This window comes from Alligator mississippiensis, chromosome 16 (genome assembly GCF_030867095.1).
Source record: "Alligator mississippiensis isolate rAllMis1 chromosome 16, rAllMis1, whole genome shotgun sequence".
NCBI classification, from domain to species: domain Eukaryota; kingdom Metazoa; phylum Chordata; order Crocodylia; family Alligatoridae; genus Alligator; species Alligator mississippiensis.
In genome coordinates, this window is record NC_081839.1 from 11,304,219 (window position 1) to 11,329,514 (window position 25,296).

A 25,296-nucleotide genomic window follows, 5' to 3' on the forward strand; every position below is an offset into this window, starting at 1 on the left:
CAGGAAGTGCAAACTCTCTCTCTTATTTATTTTCCTTTGGACTAGCATTGAACCCACATGGTGGTTATATATCTCTTTGCTGTAAAAATATCACCCATTGAATAAATGAATGAATGACTACCTGACACACAGAGTTGCAACCTGACCTCTAATGAAATTCTAATATTATTGGTTTTGTTTGTTTGTAGCTGGAGGTTTACATTTTACACAGTTTCTTTCTTCACTGGACTTACTGTCCTACATGATGTGAGTATAATCAGCATCACCGTACCAGGGTACAAAAGAAAACATAGACAAGAACTAGTGGAAACAGTAGATTTTGTAATGCAAGCATATGTCCCCTTGGACCTGAATTTCTCCTGTCCCCCATTCATTGAACATCAGCCACTTAACATTTGTTAGTTATTGAACACACTTTATTATGATTCATTTGGTTCATCAGGCTGGATTTGAACTTCCAAGTTAATGGTGGGAGATTCTCCCTCCAGCCAGAAAGCCTTGAACCATTCAACCTTCCAAAGGATGGGGCTGTGACCCCAGATTTGCAGAGCTGGAAGCACAAGTCTTTAGCCTGGTGATTATTGTATTTACATGAGAGGAAAGAGACCTGGAAACCATCCACCTTGCCAAAGGTTGGTTTTGTATTGTATCCAATGATTTTTTTTTAAAAAACCACAAAATGTATAGACAGGTTGAAGAGTAGGAAATGACCAAGGACTCATTTCTCAAGTAGGTGCATTAATTACTGGGCCAGAGACTTACACTCATTCTTCAGCTTCCTGAATCTCTAATTCATTGTCTGAAGAGTGACACTGCTTCAAGAGCGGGGATTGAGAATGGCTGTCCCCCAGAATAGCCTGTAATCTGGTGGTTACAGTACTCTCCTTAAAGGAAAGAATGGTAACTGAGTCCTGATAAGTAAAGAAAGGAATTGAACCCAGGTCCCCTACATCCTGGGCAAATGTTCTAACCCCTGACCATAGTATAAAAACTGTGAGTAGTGGTACCAGCAACTTTACCAGCTATGTTTAAAAAGACATTAGTGGCCACCGCTGCATTTTATACGAAGCACAATGTAGAGCGAGTGCTCCAAAGAATACCTACCAGACCTAAGGGCAGATAGGTGGGAACACCTAGTTTGTGAATCCAGAGGGATTTTAGGTACAAGTTCTGAGCTACTTAGCACTGTCAAAGCTGAAGTGCTTCTGAGCATGTCCAGAAGAAGAGCTTTGGGCATATGAGATTAACATGTGAAACCTGAAGCACCTGCAGACTTTTCTTGCTTCCAAATTTATCTGGCAGCTGAGCAGATCTTTTGAGGAATGTAATTTTGAACTTCTTGAGCCCCAGAAAATTGGAAGTGCAGTTAGTGGCCCTGTTTGAGTGTTTGGCTTAAATGGCCTTCTCAGTATCACATAGATACTTCAAATACAGAAACAGAATCCAATTCTCAAGGGTGACAGTACTTGCCAGCAGTGCCTATAGTAAAATGTGACAAAATATGCAGTGGGAACCAGTCCAATTCATGAAGCAACTGCTGGAAAATACATGTTTCTGGAGTTCTGGTTATATTATGATGTTTCTCTACAGAAGCCCTGGTTTTGGGATCATAGAGAATGCTGGACAGGGTACCCACAACAGGTGAGTCCCTCAGGAACAACATTGCTTATTGTACTTCATATATCATCCCTGAGCTCATGTTCAAACTGTAGGCCATGGCTGTGCCACTAACACTAGAGATGGGCCTGAACTCAACCCTCAGGACCACACACATAAGAATCCATTTCCAGTCTCCAAATCCTAGTCTCATCATCTTTGTGTCCAGGTTAATCCAGTTGCTGTAGTCACTGGGTGAAGGACTGCTAAGGTAGGTTATGGAGTCTCTTTCTGCAGATTGCAGTCGTCCTCTGACAAGCATGTTATACCTTTTCCTTCTGTAGAGTTTTGACTTTTCAGTATTGTGGAGAAGGTGAGCTGATGAAGAAAAATGAACAATCAGTGAAGTTGAAGGAAAATGAGAGTCCTTGACCAGAGAAGCCAAGGCCCAGTGCAGAACTGAAGAAGGAGAGAAGGAGGAGAAATCTCACAAGCTGATCTAGAGCCTTGAGCTGCCATTCTGTAACCTCTCCGAAGGAGAGCAGAACCTGTATGAGGCAGAGAGATTAGCAGCAACAGAGGAGTAACCTGTAGTTACAGGAGACTGATTTACTGTGGGCTTCATGAGCCTCAGTTAGATTTTTCCTCATTTAAAAAAGTGAAATTTTACTTCACCTGCATTTCTTATGAAACATTTGCAAGGCTTTACGAGAGGCCATGGCATGTCTGAGCTCAAGTACAGATCCTCCGTTGCAGTGCTTGGCTGGTAACTGTAAAAAGGCAGAGTTCAGTCTCATAAGTAGATTCAAGGCTTGCACTGTCTTACTTTCCAGTGAGTTATTATACCAGGTGAAGAGACAGGGAGGGGAGATTAAGGTTTCTTGGATTGGAAGTCAAGCCATTAGGTTACTGTACAGGTGGTTAAAATGCCCCCTTTTATCAAAGAGTAGTTTTCACCTGGGAATGACTGTTCCTAGCTTCCCCCAACACTCTTCTCTGTTCCCCCTCCCTGCCCCCCTTGCTTAGACAGTCTTCTAGCATGTCTGTGGGATATAACACTACCTCTCCCATTTGGTGTTGCAGCCCTTACTGCCCTCTCTGTTCTGGTACTACATGCTGGAGCTTTCCTTCTACTGCTCTCTGGTCTTCACCCTGCCCTTTGATGTGAAGAGAAAGGTGAGTGGCACGAGGGTGATGGAGAAAAAAGCACAGACAAAGGCATGGGTTTCATCCTGAAGAGAACGTTCTCCATGGCATGTGTGTGTATATTGGCCTGCCCTAGATTTTTCCAGTTTCCATCCTCATTCATGTGGGGATACGTGCAGCCTGCCACAGTGACTGGGCAGGTAACTGGGAAGATGAGAAACATAAACCGCAACTTCCACAGGTGCAAACTAAGATTGGGTGCCCAGTTTTGGTGCCTTGAGTTGGAAATTCCCAAATTTGAAAATGCAGTTATCAATTTCTGCTAGTGTGGGGTTTTGACAATTGCCAGTCCCATCCCAGCCCACACCAGGACCAGTGTGAGTCCCCAGTGTGGTCCCAGGGCCCATATTCACAATCAGCTGATTGTCAGCACCAGCCTGGGCAGCCCCAGCTGTGATTTTCCTGGAGCTGTCTGGGCAGACAGTTAGCTGCTTTTCAAAACCCTGAGTCTGGTTGCTCTGGGTGGGCTGCTGGGCATGGGGAGTGAAAGGGTCTTGGTGGGGAGAGCTGAAGAGCTTTTCCCAATGGCACCTTTAAACTCTCACAGCAGCCTCTGATCCTGGCTGCCAGGCACAGGGTTTAAGCACTCTTGCTATTTGTAACATGCAGAGGGAGCCCAAGTTTGTCCATCTCAAGCCCCATTGTCACCAGTATCACTTTCCCTCATTTCCTGCTTTGTTTCATTTCAGAGACCCAGGGATCAGTGTGGATGGTAGAAAAGGATACTTGGTGAGAGGGGCTCATTCACAGCCATCTTGAGAGGGTCTTTCACTTAGTGAGAGGGTCAGACCTTATTGGGGGTCAAGAGGGGATGTGGTACCTCACTGAATTACCCAGTCCTTGGCCTCTTGATTGAACAGATTTCTGAATGTCAGGAGTCATCAAGGAAGAACATAGCAAGGAACTTCATGTCTGAGAAGGGAACAGATTTGATGCTATCACAAGTGTTTTCCATATGCACATCCTCATTGTGGGTGAACATACTTCAGTTTAGAAAGAGTCCAGCACAAGACACTGTAAATGATCAAGGGCCTGGGAGACAAGACAGAGGTTGAAAGAACTAGGGTTATTTAGCTTAGAGAAGAGAAGACTGAAGGGGGATTTGATGAGTCTTCAAATACTTAAAGGGCGATTATAGAGAGGATGGAGATATGCTTTTCTCTTTGGCTGTGGGGAACAGGACTAGGAGCAGTGGCCTCAAGCTGCAGCATGGGAAATTTAGGTTAGAAATGAGGAGGAACGTTCTGACTATGAGGGTGGTCAGACATTGGAATCAGACATAGAGAAGTTTTGGCACCTCCATCCTTGGAAACTTTCAAAAGCAGGTTAGACAGACACCTGGCTAGGATGCTTTAGTCAGGGATGATCCTATCTTGAGCAGGGGCTGGACTAGATGACAGCATGGACAAATATACCTTCTAATCACTGTACTAGTAGGGGATATTGTAACTTGGCTAGATGAAGCCTCTAATGAGCCAGCCTCTAAGCCACCATCAGCTTAAGACTGAGTACTCTGTTGGCTTGTGACTAAAAAAACAAAACAGAACAAAACCAAACCTTTCTGTAGTTCTTTGTTTTGGGGCTGTCCATATCTTTCTTGAAGGTGTTACATTTTTCTTGGCTCTGATGTTTCCATCATCAAGAGGACTCAGATCTGGTTCTCAGCATCAGGCACACTTTGAATCCCAGTGTTTAGGGAGAACCCAGGACAACTTTCCAGTTTCTAATTACTTAACCAAAAATAAAAATAAAAATGTAAAAAAAAAATAAATAAATAAGGAAAAAGGAAAGGGGCTGGAGGAGTACAAAGTCTCAGGACAGTGGCACTATATAAGACAGATACAGTTAAGTGGAGAGGAGCACAACCCCAAAACAAAAGAACTAAATGAAGATTTGGTTTTGGTTTTGGTTTTTAAATCATGCTGAAACATGAGCAAACACAATACTCAGTTTTGAGCTGATGGTGACTGAGAGAAAATCCTCAGGGCAGTCCAAGGGGAGTGGTGGGGCCAGAGGCACTGCAATAGCAAAAAGACTCCAAGTACAAGCACTACAGGTTTATAGAAAAGTAGGGCTAGAAGGGACCTCATAAGGCCATCTAGTCCAGCAATAGCTAATTGCTGGACTAGATCATAATGCTATATGTTCAGAGACATAAGAGTTCAATTGTAACAGCTTATGTGCATTCCCAAGTTGCAATATCCTGTACTAGTACAGTGATTAGAAGGTACATTTGTCTATGCTGTTAAGTTCTTCAGATTCTCAAGGTAGTGATAGAGACAAGTCTTCCTGCTGGTGATTCATCTATTCTGATGATAACAGACTATCTGCTAGAACTCCCTGAGCATTTTTGGACAGTGTGGCATATTAATCTGGAAATGCATCAATTGTTGTTCACCTAAGGGACTTTAAGACTCACCCCCAGGTGTGGGTCAAGAGAGAAATATCTGCTTGGATTCACCTACAGTGAAGATGTACATATGGACAACTACTCAAAAAAATTACTTACCAAAAAGAGTTCAGTGAGATATGTTGTCCACGTGTATGTATGCATACATCCTGTATGTATGCATCCTACCCTCTTCCTCAGAGTTGCATGCAACTTAAGTCTCTGCATTTAAGGGGAAACTGAGGAGAATGAAGTATGCACTGCCCTCTGTACAGTACACAATACAGGTACAGAGACAAACAATGTTATGGTACAGGTGCCCCCACAGTAAGAATATGCTTATGGACAACATATCTTGAAGAACTGTAGTTAGCAATTTCTCTTTCTTGCCCAAAGGAGAATTTGTTCTGACAAGGACTGAAGGCGGGTCTGGCATTTTAATCTTTCCGGTGTACTGTAATTCTTTTTCATCAGGACTTTTATGAGCAGATCATCCATCATGCAGCAACTATTTTTCTGATCAGTTTCTCCTACTGTGCCAATTACATCCGCATTGGGACTCTGGTGATGGTCATCCATGATGCTTCCGATTGCATCTTAGAGGTAAGCTCTGCAGACTACGTGTAGTGTAAATCCTAGCTCAGCCAGAGAGAGACTGAGTAGTGTCAGTCATGAGTAAATGGATTGGTAGAGGTCTCAACCTTTTTAGACTCAATGCACCTCTATATATTTTTCTGAACTTAGTGGTACCCCCTTTCAAAACATTATAAAAATAAGTAGCGACATGTTTATGAATAGGCGTTTAAACTTTTCTTTTTCTCTAATGTTTCAGGGTTGTTAGTTGGAGCTGTTGGCTGTAGATTTTTCTCTAATCCCTTTACTGTTAGATTAGATCTCTTTTTTAAAAGACTTTTAGACTTTTTAAAATTACAAACATGGAAATAAAGCACAAACTACTTTTAAGGCAATATTGCAGTTGTGAAGTTATGGAAATACAAGAAGTCAGAACATTTTAAAAAACCTCAGGGTCACAGCCCCATAGTCACATGAGTACCGTGGTCTGACCACAGGGTAGAGGCCAAAGGTTTGCACTTGGAAAAGCTGAAACTTCCTTTCCTTACCAGCAGAGCAGCTTTCTCTCTCTCAGTTTGGCAGCAACAGTCTCTCACACAAACAGTTCAGGAAAAAAGACCCTTGTTGCAAGACCCTAAGCAAAGCCCTTTATCCTAAACACTGGATGCAGAGGCTGGCTACTAGAGACTATTTGGGAAGCTAGGCCCGATGGGTATGCTCTTGAACAAGAAAGGCGAAAAATGGAGTGGGAGCTGCCCAGTGTCCCAGTGAAGACAATGTTTGAGAATCACTGTGCTAGAGCTTGGCTTAGTTCACTTATAAACTATGGCAGAACTCTAGGGAATATTCATCTGTATTGCAGAAGCACCAGGCAGTTCTGCACTGCTGGCCATCTGTCTGGAGGATGTTCTGGACATGAACACTTGAGTTATTGCACTTAGAATGATAGAATCATAGAAAATTAGGGTTGGAAGGGACCTCAGGAGGTCATCTAGTCCAAAGCAGGACCAGCCCCAACTAGATCATCCCAGCCAAGGCTTTGTCTAGGTGGGTCTTAAAAACATCCAAGGATGCAGAGTCCACAACCTCTCTGGGTAGTCTGTTCTTATATTATACTTCCCTCTTAGTGACAGAGTTTTTCCTAATATCTAACCTTAACTTCCCTTACTGCAGCTTAAGACCACTGCTCCTTGTTCTGTCATCTGCCACCACTGAGAACAGTCCAGCTCCATCCTCTTTTGAACCATCCATCAGGTAGTTGAAGGCTGCTATTAAATCCCTCCTCAATCTTCTCTTCTCCAGGTTAAGTAAGCCCAGTTCCCTTATACTCTCCTCATAAGTCATGTGTGCCAGCCCCCTAACCATTTTCATTGCTCTCTGCTGGACTCTCTCCAAATTGTCCACATCGTTTCTGTAGTGGAGGGCCCAAACCTGGACACAGTACTCCAGATGTAGTCTCACCAGTGCCAAATAAAGGGGAAGATCATACTAATGCAGCTCATTATACTGTTAGTCTTCTTGGCAACAAGGGCACGTGTTGGCTCATATTTGGTTTACTGTCCCTGTAACCACCCTAGGTCCTTTTCTGCAGAGCTGCAGCTTAGCCAGTCAATCCGCAGCCTATAGCAGAGCATGGAATTATCCATCTTACATACAGGACTTTGCGCTTGTCCTTATTGAACCTCATGAGATATCTTTTGGTCCAATCCTCTAATTTGTCTATGTCTCTCTGAATCCTAGCCCAACCCTCCAGCATACCTACTACTCCCCGCAGCTTGGTGTCATCTGCAAACTTCTTGAGGGTGCGCTTTATCCCACCTTCCAGGTTACTGATGAAAATATTGAACAAAATCAGCCCCAAGACTGACCCCCGGGGCACTCCACTTGATACTGGCTGCCAACTAGACATTGAGCCATTGACTACTACCCTCTGAGCCAGATGATACAGCCAGTTTTCTAGCCACCTTTCATCCAACCCATAGTTCCTTAGCTTGCTTGAAACAAGTTGTAGGAGACAATTGCAAAACCCTTGCTAAAGTCAAGATGTATCATATCCACTGGTCTGCCTGCATCCACAGAGCCAGTCATTTCATCCTAGAAGGCAATCAGGTTGGTTAGGCATGACTTGCCCTATGTGAATCCATCCTGATGGTTCCTAATCACCTTCTCCTCCTCCAAGTGCTTAGAAATGGATTGCTTAAGGACCTGCCTCGTGATTTTTCTAAGGATTGAGGTGAAGCTGACCAGTCTGTAGTTCCCTGGATCCTGCTTCTTCCCTTTCTTTAAGTTGGGCACTATATTTGCCCTTTTCAAAATATCTGGGACCTCTCCTGATAACCATGAGTTTTCAAGGATGATGGCCACTGGCTCTGCAATCACTTACCCTGATCTTCCTCTTGTTACCGACATACTTGTAGAAACCCTTCTTGTTACCCTTCACATCCCTTGCTGGCTGCAACTCCAATTGTGCTTTGGCTTTCCTAATTTCATCCCTGGATGTCCAAGCAATACTCTCACACTCCTCCCTAATTGTTTGCCAAGATTCCACTTCTTATAAGCTCCCTTTTTGTGTTTAAGCTTACTGAAGAGTTCCCTGCTATGCCAAGCTGGTGTCCTGCCATGCTTGCTAGTCTTCCTGCACATCAGGATGCTTTGTTCCTGTGCCCTCATTAAGGTTTTTTTAAAGTACAGCCAACTCTGCTGGACTCCTCTCCACCTCCGACTGGCCTCCCAGGGGATACTGTCCACCAGTTGCCTGAGGAAGCCAACGTCTGCTTTTCTGAAGTCCAGGGTCCATACTCTGCTACTCTCCTTCGTTCCTTTCCTCAGGATTCTGAACTCAATCATCTCGTGGTCGTGGCTGCCCAAGTTGCCATCCACTACTACATTCCTCACCAATTCTTTCCTGTTTGTGAGCAGCAGGTCAAGAAGAACACAGACCCTACTTGGCCTCTCTAGCCAACAGGAAGTCCCCAGCACTCTCCAAAAACTTCCTGGATTGCCTGCTCACTACTGTTTTGCCCTCCTAAAAGATGTCAGGGTGATTGAAGTCCCCCATGAGAACCAGGGCCTGTGATTAGGAAACTTCTGCTAGCTGTCTGAAGAAAGCCACCTCCAGCACTTCCTCCTGGTCTGGGGGTCTATAGAAGACCCCCACCATGACATCCCCCCTGTTGCTTTCCCCTCTGAGCCTAACCCAGGGCCTTTCAACAGGCCTATTTCCAGTTTCATACTGGAGCTCTGAGCAATCATACAGCTCTTTTATATAAAGCACAACTCCTCCTCCCTTTCCTCCCCTGCCTGTCCTTCCTGAACAGTGTGTATCCATGCATGGCAGTGCTCCAGTCATGCAAGCTCCCACCAAGTCTCGGTTATTCCAATCACGTCATAGCTCTGTGACTGTGAGCAGACATCTAATTCTCCCTACTTGTTTCCCAGGCTCCATGCATGCATGTGCAGGCACCTGATTGCTTCACATTCTCAGAAAGTGAGAAGGCCTCTCCTGTTGCCTCCTCCTGCCTGTTCTTCCAGGTCACCCACTTCCCCTCTTACTTCAGGGCTTTAGTCTCCATCCCCCAGTGAACCTAGGTTAAAGTTCTCTTCGCTAGATTAGCGAGCCTGTCTGAGAAGATGTTCTCCTCCCTCTTCATGAGGTGGAACCCATCTCACTTCTGTACAGATTTGTAGTAGCTGTGTAGGGTTCTGGACTATTATTGTGCTTGTTGGTTCAGTAGAGTTGAAGAGCACTGGTTGAACTAAGTAGTGGCCCAGGACTGTAATAGCAGGGATGCTGCAGGTCAATATGATGGTAGAGCTTTGTAGGGACCTAGGGACAGCCTGACATACAACCCCAGAAATGCACCTTAATGCTGTTGAGTTGCAACATCCACCATCATAGGCCTTCATGCTTAGGACATCCAGAGTAGGGCATAATTAGCTACATGAACACTGACTCCTGCCCTTCTGGCTAGGAAGTGGCACATGTGGGCACATACAGAAGCGCTGTTTCCACCTGTTCTATTTTCTTTTTCTTTCTTTTTCAGCCAACTAAGATAGTCAACTACATGAAGTGGAAAAGAGTTTGTGATGGTCTCTTCATCACCTTCTCAGCTGTTTTCCTCATCACGCGCCTGGTTGTTTTCCCCTACAAGTGAGTCTGTGTTTCTGTCTGCAGGGTTCAAATATGTATCCCAGTGAAGCACTACAGAGTTGTAAGTAGTCATCCCAATGCTGAATCTCCAGCAGCAGTCTCTGCTTTCTTCATGCCCAAGAAAATACATAACTCTTCCGTGCAGGGCTGCATCACATGTTTCTATTGCACCTTGTTTCAGTGTGAGCTGGGCAGTCATGTCCCGTGGAAGTCTATCTGTTTGGCTCACTGATTAGAGACATTCACCCAGCCTGGAAAGTTTCTGTTCATTTCTGTCTCTCAGAAGCTTCCAGGAGGTCATTCCCTATATCCCCTGACCTGCCAGGCTATTAACCTACCACAAGCCTCCTTGGGCCATTGTCTCTCCCCTTTATCCCTCATTACCTGCCCACTGACTGTTCCCGTATACATACAGCAATCAGGACTCATTGTAGAGGTGATCTCTTTTATTAGACCAGCTAGATTTTTGCAAAAAAAATTCTTTAATTGCAAGCTTTCGGGTACAAACACCCTTCTTCAGGCATAGAAAAGATTGTAAAAGTTCTTCTGGGTAGAAATGAAAGCCCGGAAGCTTGCAATTAAAGACTTTTTTTTTTTTTTTTGCAAAAATTTAGTTGGTCTAATGAAAGCTATCACCTCTACCATGAGTCCTGATTGCTTTTGCCTCTAGACCAATATGGCTACAACCTGGATACCTCACCCCATATGCATACATAACTTCTGAGTCTTCTGAAATTTTATCAGAAGACAAGTCTTCTTCCTGAGCTTGCTGACAGCCAAAAAATGATGGAGTAGTGTGAATTTCCCTGCTCCCTATTAAAATGACTGATGTACCAACTTGAAATGATGTTTTACTGTTTTCATTCATTATTCATTGTTTGCCTCAGCGGAGGGAATGGGAAAGGTGGGCAGAAAGAAGCCTGTAAGATTGGGAATTGGTAGTACTGTAGAGAAGGAAAAGCAGAGGAGACTATTAGAAAACAGAATGGGGCAGAGAGCCAGGAGAAAAAGAAGGAACAGGAACAGCAGTCATCTGAGGGAAAGCATTTTCCCATGGAGTGAAAAATGTGACAAAAGGACAGCAGGGCATTAGAAAATAATAACTAAATATTTAGTATTATGGAAAGACCAGATTCTTCTTGTAGTCTCTGACCATACCTCCTGGTAATTCCAGTGAAAGCTTTGCCTTATGAGGGGTCTACATTTATTTTGGCCTAAATTTATTCCCTTCCCACTGATTAATTCAATGTGTAGCTATCTTGCTCTCCTGCATATGTGTAACATCCTGCTCTGGGGCAGCATTGCTTTTTCCCCTTATCTAGATGAAAAATGAAATACTACTGTACTATAAAACAAACAATCAGCTAAACATACAAACTTCATCAGTTTTAATATCAAGCTTTGGCCCTTTTCAACCTAATGGGAAGCTCAGAATTCATTGGAGTTCGCTCCCCAAAGAACACTTTAGGGAAATGGTCTTGGACTCCAGTCAGCTTTGAGTTGGCACCAGGTTACACTTACACAGCCCTGGACATAATGAGGGAGTCCTGCCTCAGTACAGTGTATTGCAGGCGGCCTAAGAGGCAGAGTACAGAGGATCTCAGGAGCAAAGTTATGAAAAATGCAGGAAGGTTACAGAGCAGGTTGGAATCATTCTTCCATGTAGATGACTTAGTCGTTGTCCTTTATTGATCTGTCTGATTTACCCTTGGTCCAGAGGAGTCAGCCTCAGTATCAAGCATCTGTCACCCAAAACTGAAGCAACAAGTCACTCATCTTAGCAGCAGCAGATCTTGCTCAACTGGATTTTAAAAACTGGGTGCTTTGGGAGAGTACATTAACAGGGAGTATGAGATGTTAGGGTTCTGTGTCTGGCAACAGCCCAGAATGATGAGAAAAAATCATTAGACCCTATTGGACGATGCTGTACATGATGCGGAGAGAAATCGCACGGCATGGGATTTCGCAATCACGTTCTTTCAAGTCTAAGCCAAATCATTACTGTCATTTTTCTGCCTACATAATTATTTATGTTGTTAGTCATCAGATTATTAAAACCTTTTAAAGCTTAGGCTACTGTACTTAAGCGCCCTGGGGATGGGTGGCAGTGCCTAGTGTGATAACTGTTTGCTTTTATTTGTACTAAATGTACTAGCTATTCACCCCAAATGTTACTGGAATGAGCATCTACAACTGCACTGAAAATCCTAGTCATGTCGTGGCTGTCCCAAATTCCACTGGTTGTGATGCCTCCCTCCCCCCACTGCCCCGAAAGGTCATGAAAGTATAGTTGAATTCCCATAACATCCACCCCCAAGCCACACCCAACTTCCCCTGAACTTAACTACAACGGGTACTGGTAGAGAGTCAGATAACCCAGTGTTTCACTACCTGACCTTCTGACTTCTCTATAGGATGAGATTCGAAGAATCCGGCCCAGAAATGTATTTTCCACACTGTCCCAGAAACTGTTGACCCTGCTGCCTTGAGCTCTGATGAATCTAGGCCAGTGCTTTAGCAAGATATGCTAGTAACTCTAGTGTTTGTCTAAATAAAATGTAAAACCGCCAGTGAGATAGAATAAGTCACTGTCACAAACCTGAAATGAAGAGCTCATATAGTTCAACAAAGGAACTAAGCCCATTTCACTCTTAGATGGGAGTGGAAAGTGAGTTTCCAAGTGATATGTGTAAGGAAATATGCACTGACCTAAACCTTGACTTGAAGCTAGAGCTGAACCTTGTGAGGTTGACTTGGCACTCTCCCTGCTGAGATTTCACTCCTGTCTTTACTGAGATACTTTCTCTCCTGCAGGGTGCTCTACAACACATACTACTACTCCATGGAGATATTCCAGCCCTTCTTTGGATATTATTTCATGAATGCTCTCCTGATGATACTGCAGCTGCTCCACGTCTTCTGGTCCTGCTTAATCATTCACATGGTCTACAAATTCATCCTCGTTGGCACGGTATGGATTAGCTTGCAGTCCCCGTACTCTTTGGGGAGGGGGTTTCCTCTGGTCTGCTGTGGAGCACATTAGTTCATTTGTGATGGATTCTCCCCAACCCTTGTGCTTTCCAAAGGTGACATTCTGTTCCTTTCTTGATCATCTAAATATCCAGATTTGGTTTTCTCTGTGACATTGTATATTGGTAATCAGAGCATTTAGAAAGCCCCCTCTCCTCATCTTCCCTCCCCTCGCCCCCTCCAAAACATCATGCCACCAGTGCTCTGTTGAATCCACCTGGCTTTGCAGGCTGGATCCAATCTATGGGCCATATGTTGCTGACCTCTGGCCTGGAAGATGGGAATCTACAGACAACAGTATTATCAGAAGGGGGTCATTAGTGTTGTCATCTGACTCCATTAATGTTACCATTTGAGCGTTACTGGTAACACCAGGTTTCTTCATTATGGATGATTGGTGCATGCGCTATCAGGATGCTGTCTGTGATGCTGTTTCTCTGACATGCCACGTATGCCCCTAATAGTCTTATTACTGCAGAAAGCACAACCACAGCTCTGTGTGCAAATCTCAGCCAGGTTTATTGTCTACAAACAAGCCTGTTCAGCCATGACAAGCTGGTACATGGTGCTCTCGTGTTCCAGTTTGCACCAGTTACTGGAACCTTCCCAGCAAAAAGGGAGGCATATTTACCTGGTCACTCTGATCCTTGCCTTAGTGGTTTAGTGTACTATACTGGTCTTATCAATTCCCCTCTCTCCATTAACCTTGCAAAGTATGTATAAGGACTAATCATCTAATTTTCCCAGCAGCTACATATAAACAATATGTGGTATGCCTAACTAGCTCTCAGTGTGTTCATCTACATGTAACATTTACTGTGGAGCTGACTAATTAGCTCTGCAGTAAAACATCACTGTTTACATGTGTGATGTTATTAGGGCAGAGTAAACTAATAAACTCCACCATAGGATAGTACTGCCAGACACAAATACTATCTTACAGCGGAGTTATTTACTCTGCCGCAGCAGACGTGTAGATGCTGATGGGGATGGCTGGGGCATGAGGGTGCTACAGTGTGGGAGCTGCCTTGCAGCTAGCCCTGCAATATAGCACTCTCATATCCCAGTCAGCCCTTCTGCATCACATTAAACCAGGTCAGAGCAACCCCAAGCCCAGTAAGGCCTACTTTGGTCCTTGCTTTTAGCAGGGCCCATACGTGTTTTATTATATAGCCTGATCACTAGTTGTATTCATCTGGATTCCAGCAACTCCTGTAGACACTAGGGCTATGCAGAGCTTTGTTCGCTGATTTGATTCAGTGGAGATTTGGCCTGATTCGGCAGTTGAATCTCTGAATCCAAATCAAACCAGGAGACCCTTTAATCTCTCCGAATCAGTTTGGAGAGATTCGGAGAGATTCGATGATTCAGACATAGACACAGCATTATATGTTTTTTCTAAATACCTCAAGGTACCAGGTGGCTCGTGAATGCCGAGATGGTGGGACGGATGGAGAGTCCCATGGGAGCGTAGCGGGGTCCCCAGTACGCTCGGCGGCGGACCCAGAAGTGGACCAGAAGCACTTCCAGTCCACTTCTGGGTCCATTGTGGAGTGTGTGGGGGATCCTGCCATGCCCTGGCTCAGTGACTGGTGCCACCTGGGTCTGGGGGGGCACCTAGGGTCCCCCTGCAGGTGTGGGGTGCAGGGGTGGGGGGGATGGTTCCCCATACGCTTGACAGCAGGCCCAGAAGTGGACCGGAAGTACTTCTGATCCACTTCCGGGTCTGCTGCCGAGCATGTGCGGGGTCCCCCGCGCTTCTGTGGGATGCTTCATCCACCCCACCATCTCAGCATTCACGAGCTGCACCTGGTACCTTGAAGTATGTAGAAAAAACATTTAAAGCTGTGTCTATGGCCAAATCAGCATCAAATCTTCAGATTTGGAATCAGCCAAATCAAATAGGGACAGTGATCCAAATCAACTAATTGAATCACTGTCCCCCAAATCAGGCTGAATCAAAATTGAATACAGCCCACTTCGCACACCCCTAATAGACACCAAGCTGGGTGGAGTTGCAGGCACTTTGGAGGATAAAATTAGAATGCAGAATGACCTTGATAAATTGGAAAAATGGTCCAAAATCGACTGAAATTCAGTAAGGATAAATGCAGACTCCTGCACATAGGACAGAACAATCAAATGCACAAATGCAAACAGGAGAATGATTGGATAGGCTGCAGTACTGCAGAAAAGCACGTAGGTGTTATAGTGAATGTCAGGCAGAATATGAATCAACAGTGTGCTGTTGTTTTAAAAAAAAAATCTGATATTATGCTGGGTTGTATTAACAGATGTGTTGCCTGCAAAACGGGGGATGTGACTAACATATAATTTGGGTTATTTTTATCTATCTGCATCACTTTACGCTTATCTATACTGAATTTCACTTGCCACTTATTTGTCCATTCACTCAATAGTTCCAGCTCCTTCTGTAGTTCCTTGCAGTCCATCTTGATCTTTACCACTTTAAATAATTATGTCATCCACAAATTTGGCCACCTCACTATTCACCCCCTTTTCCAGATCATTTATGAATGTTGAACAGCACCAGTCCCAAAACAGTTCCCTAGGGGACACCATTGTTTATTTCTTTCCATCCCAAAAACTAACTATTTGTAATCACTCTGTTTTCTATCTTTAAGCCAATATCTAATTGATGAGTAAGCCTTCTCTGTAATCCCATGACTATCTAAATTCATTCATTGATTCTGATGGAGGACCTTGTCAAAGACTTTTTGGAAGTCCAAATATATGATTAACCGGATCACCCTTATCTACCTGCTTACTGACACTCTCAAACAACTCTAGTAGATTAGTGATGCATGATTTTCCTTTGAGAAACCATGTTGATTCCTCTGCAACAAATCATGTTCATCCCTGTGCTGAAAAATTCTTTACTGCTATTACCATTTTTACTCAAATATAAAATGAGGCTTTTTCTACCCTAATCAGCATGGGAGAAAAAGCTCCTCATTTTACATTTGCATAAAAGGAAACCTCCTGAGGCTACATACACTGAGGCTACATCTACACAAGACACTACTGCACAGTGGTTACTGTGCATTTATTTAGTACTTGTATAAACAAGTACTAAATAAATGTGCAGTAACCTGAGTTACTGCTCAGCACCAGCCAATGCCTTTTTTTGTGACACGGACTGCACAATAGCATTGTGTCACGGTATTTGCCATGCGATGCTATTGCACAGGAGTATTAGTCCTGTGCAGAGGCAGAAAAGGATCTTGGAGTCATTATTGATGCCAAAATGAACATGAGCCGACAGTGTGGGGACACAGGAAGGCCAACCGTACCTTGTCATGCATCCACAGATGCATCTCAAGCAGGTCCAAGGAGGTGATCCTCCCCCTCTATGCGACACTGTTCAGGCCGCAGTTGGAGTACTGCATCCAGTTCTGGGCGCCGCACTTCAGGAGGGATGTGGACAACATGGAGAGGGTCCAGAGGAAGGCTACCCACATGATCAGGGGGCAGCAGGGCAGGCCCTAGGATGACAGGCTAAGGAACCTGAACCTGTTCAGCCTCCACAAGAGAAGGCTGAGGGGGGATCTAGTGGCCTGTTACAAACTAGTCAGGGGGGACTAGTGCTCCCCCGAGCACTACCAGGACTGACAAGAAGTAACGGTCAGAAGCTGGCAGAGGGTAGATTCAGGCTAGATAGCAGGAGGCACTACTTCACTGTCAGGGCGGCTAGGATCTGGAACCAGCTTCCAAAAGAAGTGGTGCTGGCACCTACCCTGGGGGTCTTTAAAAGGAGGCTGGACGAACACCTTGCCAGGGTCATTTGACCCCAGCATTCTTTCCTGCCCATGGCAGAGGGTCGGACTTGATGATCTGTTCAGGTCCCTTCCGACCCTACCAACTATGAAACTATTAGTCTACTGCATAGTCAATGTTTCATGTAGATGCACCCTGTCTATCATTACATTTCTGCCAAAGTCAGTGTGTGCTTAGTAATGGAAACCAACTATAAAGCTGACTGAATGCAGCTAACACTGAACATGACTATAAAAACATGGCCTATATGGGGCAATTATATTGATGGGAACCTTTTTTATTATTATTACAAAACAACTAAAAGAAACAACACCAACACAAAATTTGACAACCTGCCCTAAAACAATACCTTATTCTTCTTACAGCTTCTTACCCTTGAAAGATAGTGTTCTACCACTCCATAATCTCAATATCTGTCTCACTCTTCTCTAACTTCTCCCACACCTTTGTTCCTTTCCCTTCAGTGTCCATTAGGATTCCTAAGATCGTGGTTTCACCCTCTACCACCAACAGCCCAAACTTCTGTAAATTCTCCCAGTTCCCTTCACCCATCAACATACTTTTCATCTTATTTAATTTTGCCCCTGATACTTCACCATAGTCCTCAGTATGCTTCAGTACCTCCCAATTGATACATTGTCCCGTGCCAGTATTTTCACATCATCCATGTATTATGTACATTTAATTTCTCTTCTTCCTGTTATATCTTCACACCACTTATCAGCTTATCCTCACAAATTCTCTATACCAATGGCTCCGTCACACACACAAAAAGATATGGGGACAGCGGGCATTCCTGTCTTGCCCCTATTTGTACAGGGAGTGCTTTGCTCAAGTAACCATTTACCAGTACTCAACTTCCTGCTTTACTGTATAGAACTTCGACCCATCCGATCATCTTTGCAGGAAACCCCATCCTCCGCAATACTTCAAACATGAAATCACGTTCAACCTTATCATAAGCTTTTTCTAGGTCCAAATTAATTATTACTATGTTTCTTTTCCTCTCTTGTACATCCAGTATGACATATCTCATTAACCATAGGGTCTCATATATCCTGCTCTCAGGAATAGCACGTCTGGTTTTTTTGTATCACATCTGCTAAACAGTCACTCATTCCTTTGGCCAGTACTTTTGCCATCGATTTGTAGTCTACATTTAAAAAGGTTATTGGCCTCCAGTTGCCTAACCTGTCTTCCTTTCCTTTCTTGAATATCAAAATTACCACACCCTCTGCAAAATCCTTCCCTCTCTCCCAACCCTCCATTATTTCCTGGTATGTCTCTACTATATCTGTCCCCAGCCATTGCTACATTTTTTCACAGAACTCCACCAGAAGTCCATCTCTTCCCAGCACCTTCCCTCTCTTGCAAGCTTTTAAGTCCATCACCTATCTCATACTTAACTTCTCCTCCAATTTTTGTTTCTTTACATCTTCTGTTTTTTCCTTTATCCCCTCAAGAAACACCTTCATCTTTTCTCCATCCACTCCTCTTCTTTTGCACAACTGTTTATAAAACTCTGCCACCACATCCAACACCTTTGCTCTCTCTCCTGTTTGGGTTCCTTCTTCATAGATTCATAGATGTTAGGGTCGGAAGGGACCTCAGTAGATCATTGAGTCCGACTCCCTGCATAGGCAGGAAAGAGTGCTGGGTCTAGATGACCCCAGCTAGATGCATATCTAACCTCCTCTTGAAGACCCCCAGGGTAGGGGAGAGCACCACCTCCCTTGGGAGCCCATTCCAGACCTTGGCCACTCAAACTGTGAAGAAGTTCTTCCTAATGTCCAGTCTAAATCTGCTCTCTGCTAGCTTGTGGCCATTGTTTCTTGTAACCCCCGGGGGCGCCTTGGTGAATAAAAACTCACCAATTCCCTTCTGTGCCCCTGGTATGAACTTATAGGCAGCCACAAGGTCGCCTCTCAACCTTCTCTTGCGGAGGCTGAAAAGGTCCAGGTTCTCTAGTCTCTCCTCATAGGGCTTGGTCTGCAGGCCCTTAACCATACGAGTGGCCCTCCTCTGGACCCTCTCCAGGTTATCCGCATCCCTCTTGAAGTGCAGTGCCCAGAATTGCACGCAGTACTCCAACTGCGGTCTGACCAGCGCCCGATAGAGAGGAAGTATCACCTCTTTGGATCTATTCGTCATGCATCTGCTGATGCACGATAAAGTGCCATTGGCTTTTCTGATGGCTTCGTCACACTGCCGGCTCATGTTCATCTTGGAGTCCACTAGGAATCCAAGATCCCTCTCCACTTCCGTGCCACCCAGCAGGTCATTCCCTAGGTAGTAGGTACGCTGGACATTTTTCCTCCCTAGGTGCAGCACTTTGCATTTCTCCTTGTTGAACTGCATCCTGTTGTTTTCTGCCCACTTGTCCAACCTATCCAGGTCTGCTTGCAGCTGTTCCCTGCCCTCCGGCGTGTCCACTTCTCCCCACAGCTTTGTGTCATCCGCAAACTTGGACAGAGTACACTTCACTCCCTCGTCCAAGTCGCTGATGAAGACATTAAAGAGTATCAGTCCAAGGACCTAGCCCTGCGGGACCCCACTGCCCATACCCTTCCAGGTCGATACCGACCCATCCACCATGACTCTCTGGGTGCGACCCTCCAGCCAATTCACCACCCACCGGACTGTGCAGTCATCCACATCACAGCCTCTTAACTTGTTCACCAGTATGGGGTGGGATACCGTATCGAAGGCCTTCCTGAAGTCGAAGTATATGACATCCACCCCTCCTCCTCTGTCCAGGTGTTTCGTAATCTGGTCATAAAAAGAGACTAGATTAGTCAGGCATGATCTGCCTGCCACGAACCCGTGCTGGTTTCCCCTCAGCATAATTTGTCCTGCCGGGCTCTCACAAATGTGAGCCTTGATAATTTTTTCAAAAACTTTGCCAAGGATGGAGGTGAGACTGACTGGCCTATAGTTGCCCGGGTCCTCCTTCCTCCCCTTCTTGAAAATGGGGACCACATTGGCCCTTTTCCAGTCCTCCGGGACTTGGCCAGTGCGCCATGAGCGTTCGAATATTCCCGCCAGCGGCTGTGCAGTGACGTCGGCCAGTGCCTTCAGTACCCTCGGATGGAGCTCATCCGGGCCTGCCAATTTAAAGGCATCCAGTTCTTCCAAGTGACTCTGCACCACCTCAGGGTCTACACATGGCAGTCTAGCGCCTTGCTGCTGCCTCTCTACAACCCCAGTGAGAGACTTGTCGTGCCCCTCGCTTAGGAACACTGAGGCAAAGAACTCGTTGAGGAGTTCAGCCTTGTCCCCCCTGTCCATCACCAATTGCTTCTGCCCGTTTAGTAGGGGTCCTATTCCTCCCTGGGCCTTCCTTTTACTCCCTATATATCTAAAAAACAATTTCTTGTTATCCTTTAGTTGGGATGCCATCCTCAGCTCCATGGTAGCTTTGGCCCGTCTAACTGCCTCCCTACAAGCACGAGCAGAGGAGGTATACTCCTCTTTGGTGATCTCTCCCTGTTTCCACTTTTTATGTGCCCCCCTTTTGGCCCGTAGGCTGCCCTGGATTTCTCTGGTCAGCCAAGGAAGCCTTCTGGCCCCTTTCCCTCTTTTTCCTCGCATCGGGATCATCTCCTGATGCGGTTCTTCAGTTCTCACTGATTTCAGTTCCTTCCCTTTTATCCTCAATTTCATCGAAAAATACTTACACCATCCTTCCTCTTCTCCACCCAAGGTGCTCTGGTCAGAAAGATTTTCTTATCCATTTTCTTTTTTAACCATTCTTCAGTCCGTTGCTTTATGTCTTCCAGTTCTTCTTTCACTCATACCCCTCTTACCGCCTCCTTTAATAATTCCTGCTTCCTTGCCTGTAGTTTTTAAAGATCTTCCACCCTCTTCTTTGGTTCTCTTTGACCCAATATTCCTGAAAAAAATCACTTATTCTTCTCTTGAGTATTTTCCACCACTCCCAGAAGCTTTTATAGTATTTTTACAGAGTCCTCCATCCTTTATAGAGTTCCACATATTCTTGACAGGTCTTCTTACCTTGTAATAATTGAACACTTAACTTCCACATCCCTTTCTGCCTACCTTTTGTTTTTTCTAAACTCACTCCCATTCTCAACGTCTGGTGATCACTGAAGATCACAGCTAAGATCTCCTTCTTTCCAATCCTGGCCCATTTGATAGTAATACAAAGTCAGACTTCAACACCTGTCTCCCACTTGGTTCCATCCTCGTAATCACCTTCTCACCAGCCCATACATCCTTTAAACCTCTTTCTTTCATTATATTAATCAGTACTTTTGATGAGCTCTCTAGCTCTCCCTCCCCTCCATCTCTTCTCCTACCCCCCTCCTCAATAATGCAATTGAAACCCCCCACCAGAATTTGCTACCTACCTCCACCTACATACAACTCTAATTTCTTAAACGGAGTGATCCTTCTTTTTCTTTCAGCCAGCACGTAAATATTAAAAATCTCTAACATCTTCTTTTCAAATTCCACCACCACCTATTGCAGTCTCCCTTCCACAGTCACTTACACTTGCCACACTTCCACTTGTTAACTCTTGAGCAAAATTGCAACTTCAGCTGCTTTTGTTTGTATTTGATCCCACCTACCACGATGGTCCCCAACCCCATCTGTTTCCAAAATGCTTGTAATACCTCTCCCATAAGATTCCACATTCCTGCAAATGTATTATGTCCACTTTTACCCCACTTAATATTGGCATAATCTTATCTCACCTCTTCCTCGATAACACACTTCTAGCATTTATAGATGTAGTACACGAAGTCATGCTTGTCCACTTAGATTTCACATCTCTGCCACCTTATGAGTCTTCTATGCTGCTGCTTCACGCCGTCAGCTCTAATCCTCCCTCTCCTAACACCCCGTAGTCTTTGTTGTTTTATTGCTTTAACATTTAAAAAAGGTTCCCTTTACCCCTTCCTCACACATTTCTGCTTACCTTCCCCCTTTCCCTCTCCATTAGACCCAGACCATATTAGCTCAGATGAGCTTTTCATGAACCCATCTCCCTCCCCACCTCTCTCTTTGTCTGCCACCTTCTTTCTAAGCTTCATAGCATGTGATTTCTTGCTTTTCCCAATTTGGCTCTCTTCTTTCTCTTGCTCTATCCTCAGTCCTCCTCCTTCCTATATCATTCTCTCCTCTTTCCCTTGTCTCTTCTCTGTCTCAAAATCACTTGTTCCACCTAATTTTCCTTCTTTTCCCTCCTCCATTGCCAGATGCACCACTTCACCTACTGAAATTTCATTCTCTTCCTGCTCAGCTCTTCCTTCTTGTGGTGTGTCCTCCAGTGTCATGCATTCTGACTCGACATCTTCTTCTTCCCCACTTTTCCTTTCCTGTCTCTGCTGCTCCTCTGTAGATCTAGCTGTATTTGAGAAGGACCATGGGCTTTGGCACTATAGGTGTCCCTCTTCCCTGCAAATAACACACTTCAGTATTTCTTGGCACTCCACCACCCCATCCTGTTTCCCTTCACATCTTTAGCATGTTGTGTACTGTCAGTATGATGTAGAGGTGTGTGAGGCGGGCCCTATTCAATTCAGATTCAGCCCAGATCAGGGACAGTGATTCAATTAATTGATTAGGATCACTGTCCCTGATTCAATTCAGCCAAATCCGAATCTGAAAATTTGATGCTGATTTAGAGAATCAGTGATTTGGACATAGATAATTTAAAAGTTTTTTTACATACCTTGAGGTAGCAGACACAGCTTGTGAACACTGTGATGCTGCGGCGCATGGAGCATCCCACAGGAGTGCGGGGGGACCCTCCACGTGCTCGGTGGCAAACCCGGAAGTGCTTCCAGTCCACTTCCACGTCTGCAGGGGAGCATGCTGGGGGGGACCCCCTGTGCCCCCCCAGGCTCAGCGATCGGCTGCAGAGTGCCCCCCCCCAAACCCAGGAGGCACCAGTCACCAAGCCAGAGGCATGTGGGGGGCCCCCCGGATGCCCCCCCGGAGGACCCAGAAGTGCTTCTGGTCCACTTCTGGGTCTGCTGCTGAGCGCACTGGGGAGCCCTCCATGCTTCTGTGGGATGCTCCATGTGCTCCAGCATCTGCCAGTGTCCTCTCCAAGGCTGCCACCAATGCTGTTCGAGGCTCTGAGAACTCTTCTTCCTCCATCCTAGTGCTCCAGCACTTTCCCCCCAGACACCATGTTTGTCTGGCCACTGGGCAGGCATGGCTCAGCATAGCCATGGCACAGAAGTGGGATCTGACCCTGACCTACCCCAGCTGGGCTGGGTCTGGGACACTCTGTGGTCCAGGGGTGTGTGGGGCAGGGTTGGGGGCAGGTGGGGCAAGGTTGGGCAGGGGGCAGGAGGGGTGGGGCAGGGCAGGGTGGGGGTGGGAATCCTGGGGTGTCCTTTACTTCCAAAAAGTGATCTTCACCATAAAAAGGTTGGAGATCACTGTATTAAACAAAGCACTTTAAGGCTGTTTGCAGACAAAAGAAAAACCAAACAAACTGACGCTTTCCCGGAAACAGCAATGCGTTACTTTGACCCAGCTCTGCAGCATCTGTATAGACTGGGTGCTTCAGCGGCACTTTTTGGTGGTTTTAGCTAAAGCTGATTCAATCTGCTATTAAATAAAAGCTCCAAAAAAAGCCCCACTAAAGTCCCCACTATTTACAGATGCTTCAGAGCCAGGTTGAAGTAACACACTGCCTCTTTTGGGCATGTGCAGGACTCAGCACAGGAGTGCGCCAAATTTAAAATAAAGCACTTTTTGTTTTGTTTTTAAACATCTGCAAAGCAGCCTAGGTGCTCAGTTTTAGCTACTTCAGCAAGATAGCTAGGTTACTCTCTTAATTAAAAGGAACAACATAGCTTGAAGGTTCCTCTTTGATGAGGAGGCAAACTGACCTGAAAACTGCCCTGTTTGTGCTCTCCTGGTCATTTAGGGTGCATATACATATGCAGTGAGGCTGTTCCAACGCCCTGTAATTAGACTCAATTAATTGAGTCTACTGAAGCTTGGTAATTACTGCACTCCAGCAGACTCCAGTGTCATGTGTATTAGGGTCCCCACACTGAAAAATGGTAGCGGGGCCACTTTAACTAAAGCTCATTATGAGTTTTGGCTAAAGTGCCCCTGAAAGTGCAAGGATGCTAATACATGTGACGCTCCGAGTGCTTTAAGTAGAGCGGCTCTCGAATCCACTCTAATTAAAGTAAATGTGTGTGTGTGTGTGTGTGTGTCCCACTCACAGATCAAGTCTGTAAACACCCTTAGGGGATTTTCTTTTGTGCTTTCATGGGCCTAGGCTAGCTTCACCCCTTTATTAGGGACTTGTGAGGCCACAGGCAGCAATTACTTAACAAGAAGCATGTACCACCTACTCAGAGGAAAACCTTCAAACAAACAACCAGACAAACACTCACCAAACACACAAACAGACCAAATTCACCAACCTCACTTCTCCCAGAAGCAGGATCTGGTGCCTGGCTCCTCTTCCTCTTCCTTCTTTTGCCACCAGTGAACTATTTGCAAACTGCCATGTTTGCTCTCCTGGGTCTGACCAGTAGGACAATAAAGTTTATTTCTCTTCATTATCTTTTATTTTTAAGGCTTGTATGACACAGAGTTGTATAGATTTGCTCTGTTTTAAATTGAGTTATATTGATCTAGTAGGTGCAAGCAAAGTTGATGTATATCAGGTTTAAAGTGCTGTGAGACTGTTCATAGACAATGCTACGCCCATTCAATGAAGTCACTTTAAAGTCGCACCTGCAGTTATACCTGTGCACCTTCTGGATACATTTGCTTCCTCCAACTTCATTGGTCAAAGGAAGTCAATTCTCTGTGTGGGAACAACCGGTGCTTGTGATGGCAACAGGCTGGGACACAAGGGCTTCCCAGACCTTGCTGGGAGAAAGTATCCGCACCAAGGCAATTCTCTAGGGTTTGTGAAATGGCTGAAAAGCAATGTGGAAACCAATGGAGGATAATTCTGAAAACTAGATAAGAAACATGTTGTAAATTAGCTGAGACTCAGAATGTCTAGCTGATCTTCCCACGTCCCCCTCTATCTCAGCACACCCACCCTTCTTATTTTGTCTCTGTTTAGCAACCAATTGTTTTTCTTCTTGCTAGAGCTAAGTGCTTGGGGCTTGGTTTCAGGACAAGTGTCTGCAGTGCCCACTGACTTCATTTGTCATCATTGGTGCTCAGCACCTCTGCAAACCAGGCAGATTTGAGACTTAGGAACCCCTTCTTTTTAGACCACACAGGAAAGGAACTCTATCTATGAGAGTCCTCAAGGCCAGTCCTTGCAGATCAAACGAAGTAAAACTACAGGCCAGGATGCTTTTAGCCACAAAGATATTCTCAGTCAGTTCAGACCTGGTGTGGGAATGGGAAAGAAAAATCCTTCCTGGCCTAATTCAGTTATCTCCTATGACTTTAGGGTGCTTATTAACAAGTGCAACAATTCATTGCATCAACCAGGAATCCCACGTAGATTGAAATCAGAGGAATAGTTGGAGCCCATTTCTGTGTAGCCTGGAAAGGGCATAAGAGAAAGCATTCATTATATGCATTGCAA

The 25,296-nt window shown here is 45.1% G+C and overlaps 1 protein-coding gene across 1 annotated transcript in view; it reads left to right on the forward strand.

The window, feature by feature from the left end:
• The window catches only part of CERS4 (ceramide synthase 4), an 86,528-nt gene that overhangs the window by 58,762 nt on the left and 2,470 nt on the right, over positions 1-25,296 (forward strand). Inside the window, exons 5-10 of the mRNA XM_006277576.4 lie at positions 189-246; positions 1,591-1,641; positions 2,680-2,772; positions 5,666-5,794; positions 9,808-9,914; positions 12,729-12,885. Of these exons, the coding sequence (XP_006277638.1) occupies positions 189-246; positions 1,591-1,641; positions 2,680-2,772; positions 5,666-5,794; positions 9,808-9,914; positions 12,729-12,885 (595 nt within the window). The remainder of the gene's footprint in view (positions 1-188; positions 247-1,590; positions 1,642-2,679; positions 2,773-5,665; positions 5,795-9,807; positions 9,915-12,728; positions 12,886-25,296) is intronic.